At 36.9% G+C, this 6000-nt stretch overlaps 1 protein-coding gene across 2 annotated transcripts in view; it reads left to right on the forward strand.

The window, feature by feature from the left end:
- LOC122532850 (octopamine receptor beta-3R-like) overlaps positions 1-5547 on the forward strand; it is a 90846-nt gene extending 85299 nt beyond the window's left edge. For both annotated transcript variants that reach the window (XM_043661970.1, XM_043661971.1), the window contains one exon: positions 3941-5547. In XM_043661970.1, coding sequence (XP_043517905.1) covers positions 3941-4151 — 211 coding nt within the window. In that variant the 3' untranslated portion in view covers positions 4152-5547. The remainder of the gene's footprint in view (positions 1-3940) is intronic.
- The last annotated feature ends 453 nt before the right edge of the window (positions 5548-6000 follow it).

The raw sequence follows: 6000 nt of genomic DNA on the forward strand, positions 1-6000 counted from the left end.
AAGATTAACGCAGCTTTAATTGATTAACAAATTCTCAGACGAGCGATGTAATCCAGTAATAACTTTGCTCCGAGTTGCTTCAATTTTTCTCATTTGAACTCAATTTTTCAAGACGAGATCCGCGCGTCTTATTCCAGCTGCAGGAGTTAAAAACAGATGGATTTCATTCGCTTATCCTCGAGTGTTCTAGCGAATTTACGACACTGCAAGCTCGTCGGTTTCGCCGGTTACTTGCAAAACAGATGGAATTATCATCCCTTTATAGCTGTTGCGAGTTTTTATTCCTTCTGAAAGATCTTTCGAAGGTTTGGTATAAAAAAAACTGACCGTGTAGCGTAGCAAGGAATTAATAGTAAAAAAGAATCAGACATGAGCTATTCAATTTTTCTACGAACAGCGTAATAATATTTTGCAATTAACTTGACCGTAAAGGAAGGAAAATTATTCAGCGAGAATTTTCATTGTCGTGAAAAAGACACTGGGTAGATTGTAGAAAAATTTTGGAGAATAACAAACAATACTCTAATAACGAACGAGAAATATTGCTTATAATATACAAAACAATTCTACGTAATATGTTTCTCTATTTTTCTACGAATCGTGTAATTAACTTAAAACGTCAAGAAAGGAAATGACTTCAGGAAAATAATGGCAAAGGCGCTGAATACTGGAAAAAATAAATACTGGAAGAAATAAAAGCGTCAGAAAAATTAAAAGAATAATTTTTAGAATAATGAACAATATTGAACTAAATATTTCTCATAATGTACGTACATAGTACATAAAACAATTCCACACCTATGTCACTCTATTTTCTTTACGAGCAGTGTAATATTTTTTAATTAACTTAAACCTTGAATTTTTTAATATTCTCCAATTTTAACCTAAAATTTCTTACGTTAAATTTTTTAATATTTTCTAATTAACTTAAACCTTGAATCGAGGAAGGAAATTACTTAGAGGAATAACACGAAAAAGACGAAAATAAAAAGACTGAATGTTGCAGAAAATATTATGAGAATAATTCGTAGAATGATGAATTCAATCAGATATCATGAAACAATTCTAAGTATTTTCCAAGCAAAAGTGTGAATTTATATAAACGTGCGCTGTTTTGTTATCACTGTATGAAGGAAGTGAAAAGAGCTCGTGTGCCATCGTCAATACGACACGCTTTCACACGACACGAGTCCAGTTCTAATCCGAACATCCACGAGGACATCTGCTGTCGGATCTCTTTGCTGGAACGATGAATTCTCATTTGCCCGGTTTCGACCGCGTCCAACTCGCGGACAATTTTTTAATTAAAATGACGGAAGACGAAAGTCGCGTTCCAACGACATCTCTCTCTCTCTTCCCACCCTCACTCGCACCACTTCCGGTCGCTGGCCTCCTGTCCAAACGAATTAGAAAGATCGTACATGATGTCCACAACATAGAAATTCAATACGAAACATAAGAAGCTAACGAAAGCAACGAACAACATCGTTAACGTTCGATGGCCGATAACAGAGAAAATGGAGACTTCACGTTCTTTAGACGCTGGTGTTTTTCATCGGAATCCATTTCTTCTAAAATTTTATTGAATTCGATCGTGTTTTTTTTATTATTATTATTTTTATTATTATTACTTTTTATTATTTTATTATTATTATTATTATTATTATTATTATTATTTTGGTTTTCCATTATTTTATCGTTGGATTCTTTTTAGATTATTTCACTTTTTGTTTTTTAATTATTTAACGAAAACAAAGAGCCAGCAAAGATTGGAATTGTAATTGCAATTATTGCAACAAATTTTCAAACTCGCGAATTACTGCGCCAATAATTGTCGATAATTAAAATTGATATAATTTCCTAAGCAAATATTATGTAATCATTTTCGAAGCGTGAACAGATCGCGTTCAGAATTCAAACGCGTGTAGGAGCATCAAAAAATTCTTCTTCAAATTTTAATCTTGAAGATTAAAATTCGTTCTTTGACAACAACTTCTTCAGACTCGCCGTATGATTTTTATTCCCCGATTTATTGTACTTTGAACGTTAGAACTAGATGACAAAATTCTGGTGTTTCTTGAATTTTTGTCTTGCTTAAACCTACGAAACATTCAAAGTTCAATGAAACGAAAAAAATCGCACAATAATTTTTAAAGAGTCGTTTCGAAGGAAAATCTTCAATGTACAAAACGATCTGATTACGAAAGAAAAATTTAGTTCAACGTTTTCATACACGCTTGAATTTTTACAATTTTCGAGAGAAAATTTGTTCTCGTTTTTCCACCCGCTGCATGATGTGAAATCATTTTCAGAAACAAAGCACCACGACTGTCAAAGTAAAAGATTTACTCTTTAGAAGAAATGTAACGAGATCAAGTGCATCGTCGTACGATGTTTGTTATTGTATCAGTATAAATTATCGATTTTTCATTGTCATTGGCACGGTCGTGCTAGTCATCGTATACTGGAGAATATGATTCCAAGTAATGTCGCATCGTCGTACGCGAATTAATTAATCGTGAATGTATTTACATTGCGGAAACGAAGTTTCTGCGAAAATTGAAAGAGCCCGACGCTCGAGGTATTTCTGCGTTTGCCGATGCCTTTCAAACGCCGCTGTGTCGACAAACACAGTCATCAAGGACTTTCGTTTTAACCGGGGAGTTTCATTTAATCGAACCTCTGACGAAAACTTCACCGTCAGAGTTCGTTTGAAGAAAGCGGAATGGTCCTCGAATATCATTTTGTTGTCTCGGAATGAGGCATAACGCTCCAGTTTGCAGAATAACTCAAAAGAAAGCAAACAATATATATCCTCTCTATTTGTCGAAAGATATATTTACGTATTCAATGTCAAAAGTAAATACTCGGCCAATTCCCGACTGAGTACGAGCGAATATTCAGCAGGAGGTTGTTCCATTTCTATCCTTGAAGATATTGTCGTTCGTACTTTTCTCATTTATCGCTGTGTTGAAACATACAGTTAAACATCAATTCGTCTCTGGATCTCTCGAGCATTCAACGATCCACAGTCGCAAAATTTCTTCAGCTCAACTCGCCGAAAAGTATCCAAATTGTCGTATTAACCAGCGCTGCAGTTTGTAAAATGATACGTTTACTACTGTTTTATCAAATTAGCCTTTTTGGTTTTGGCCTCAAACGTATATTCAAACGATGTAGTTTCACTTTATGTTTTATATTTCACTATATATTGTATTGTATTTATATTTCTTTCTTTCTTTATTACTTACAGTCGCATCAACTACTTGCGTAGGTTATTAGCTGAGCTAATCTTATTTTGAAGCTGAATCTTACAATTTATTATAAAGATTAGAGTTTCTTAGAAAGTGTATTAATTTTCGGACCGCTTCTTTGTCCTTCAGGGAAGAATTCATATTTAGTTGATTGATAATAATAAGTTCCATGTCTCTAACATTTTATATTTTATTTTATACTATTTAATGATGGCCCACATTGCCATCTAAGTCAGACGAGGTATACGAATAGATATTGCATCTTGCGGGACTTCGCGACCTGAAATACCGACATAGTAAAAAGTCACTAGTTTTTGTAGCGCACTCTACGTTAAATAACGGTGAGTTGGTGAACTAGTGAATGCTCCAGCAACATGATTTTCGGGACCCATTAACGTGTTCAATACCGAAATGTGTAGCTAGTAATTAACCGAAATCATTCTACAGAAAGATATCCATTTTCAATATATGATGAATTAAAATCTTAAAATTATTAACACATGGTTTCACGTATAAGTGATTTATATTTCATTAGACATTCCTGAAAACAACTTTTAACTAAATTTCCAAATATCTTAGATTATCATTAGCATTGAAACATTAAAACTGTTATATTCCTTCATTTACATTGCTTATGACAGAAAAGGATACTCAACTGATCCAGAAATATTCGCGTTTTTTTTCAGGTATCTAACAACGTCCCTGTGCGGCGAGGCCTGCTACTGTCCAGACACGGTGGTGTCCGTCCTCTTCTGGATAGGTTACTTCAACAGCGCCCTGAACCCGCTCATCTACGCGTACTTCAACCGCGACTTCCGCGAGGCCTTCAAGGACACGCTGATGAGCGCGCTCCCGTGCTGCGCCAGCTGCTGGAAAACCCCGTCGGAGTTCGTCTAGCGGGAGAAATAACGCCGCGATAGCGCCTCGAGCGAGAAGCTGATTCTTGCGATCCACTGGACAAATATCGCTGTCCAACGATTGTCCAAACTTGCCTAAGTGCATCTCGTACGCGTTGTCTGTCGAATGTTTGTCTGTCTGTCTGTCTGTCTGCCTGTATGGATGGCTTGCTGGCTGGATGTTGCGTGACTGATGCGAGAGTGTCGAAAGGAGGACGATACATAGGTATGACGACGAAGAATAATTTTTCTAACGAAAGTACATTGGCTATCAACGCGTTTCGGGTCGATTGGTGTTGATTGATTGAGCGTTTATTGGATTAAATTCCAACACCACTTTTAAAGGGAATATATCTAACGCGAATGTCCCTTGAACTTGGGAGTTTACGTTTTGCGAACTTTTGATATTTCTTACCTGATATCGCACGACACGGTTTGTCGAGATACTCGAGATGTTCAAACATGGGAATACATTTTGGTAGAGAGCTGCGTTAACGCTGGAACTGCCAAACTGGTCTCGATATGACCAATTTAGAATATACTTCTGCAGATTTACAACGTTGTGTTTCCAGTGGTTTGGATAATTTTTGTAAAATTTCAGTTTTTATAGAATTTTAATTCAATACACGAATAAATCACACAGTTTGTGTCCTTCGTTGTATCATAAACTTTTTGTTATTCGTTTTACACTCTAATTTCTTCGATGCAATCTTTCCGCTTTAGCCTTTGGCAGTTCTAGCGTTAAGCCGTGTCTGAATAACGTCCCTGCAACGTCTTACGACGATACGATCTTTGATCTCGAGAGGGATTTTTTTATTTTTATGAAATGGCTCTCGAATTGCCATCGATAAGAAACAATCACAATGAACGAATTATTTAGAGCCATCATTCTCAGTAGACTCTCAAATGCAACGAGGAGTAAAATTCTAGTAGTAATTTTCACCAAAAAAAAATTCGCATTTGCACCTTGCGTGACCTTCGAAGTATTGGTCATTGAAGAAGGAAATTTGCTATTTGAATCCCCAATGGGGGGTGGGAGAAACAAAAGGAAAACTCACCAAGAAGAAATAGTCACTCGAATCGGGTCGATGGAAATAATTTTCCATTACGTAACTTTGAATTTTTATCACGAAGGCATAAGAGAGAAAAATTGGCTCCTCTCCACGAGGAGAAACAAGCCGCTGGCCAAACGTTCAAACGCGTCACAGAATAATTAACGATCGGCCGGTTGATTTCTTTAATTGGCTTCTCGCGGCGGGGTTCCCAGTTTAATTAAGAAATCGCCTGCGGAAGTGGAAGCTTCCATCCTCGAAAACTCTCCTCTTCCCTTCCGTTTCGTTTGATTTGTCGCTGGCAAGCTTCGGCGAGTACAGAATTCGCGGGACATAAATTTCCGCGATCGATTACCTGAAAAAAAAGAAAAGAAAGAAAGAAAAATACACACACGTCAAAAGAAGAATCGGCCCTTGCTTCTCTGTTAGGAAGCGCGTTTCAAGGCAAACAAACGAGCGAAGCACGCAAGTTTCAGTTACTTCGGACAGGCGGATGAATGCTTGTTGCTTCAGAGAAGTTGACAAATAAATTTCGAAGTTGCAGCATTTGTTCTGCCGGTTTTCACTGAGTTGGACAAGTCCCTGTCTCTTCTTCGTTCCTTCCTCGTCGAGAAGATTTATCGTTTTAGTTTGGGCGTTTAATTTTTGTTCGTGAATGACGACAAAATGTATAACAACAGGATGTATCGAAGTAAATTGGCTAAATTGCTTTCTCATCGCCTTTTCAACTTCTGTATTATTCTTGGACAGTTACAGTTCCATTGAATGCTGAACGATTTATACCAAGCGTAGACGTTG

Source organism: Frieseomelitta varia, unplaced genomic scaffold, assembly GCF_011392965.1.
Source record: "Frieseomelitta varia isolate USP_RPSP 00005682 unplaced genomic scaffold, Fvar_1.2 scaffold_478, whole genome shotgun sequence".
Taxonomy (NCBI): Eukaryota; Metazoa; Arthropoda; class Insecta; order Hymenoptera; family Apidae; genus Frieseomelitta; species Frieseomelitta varia.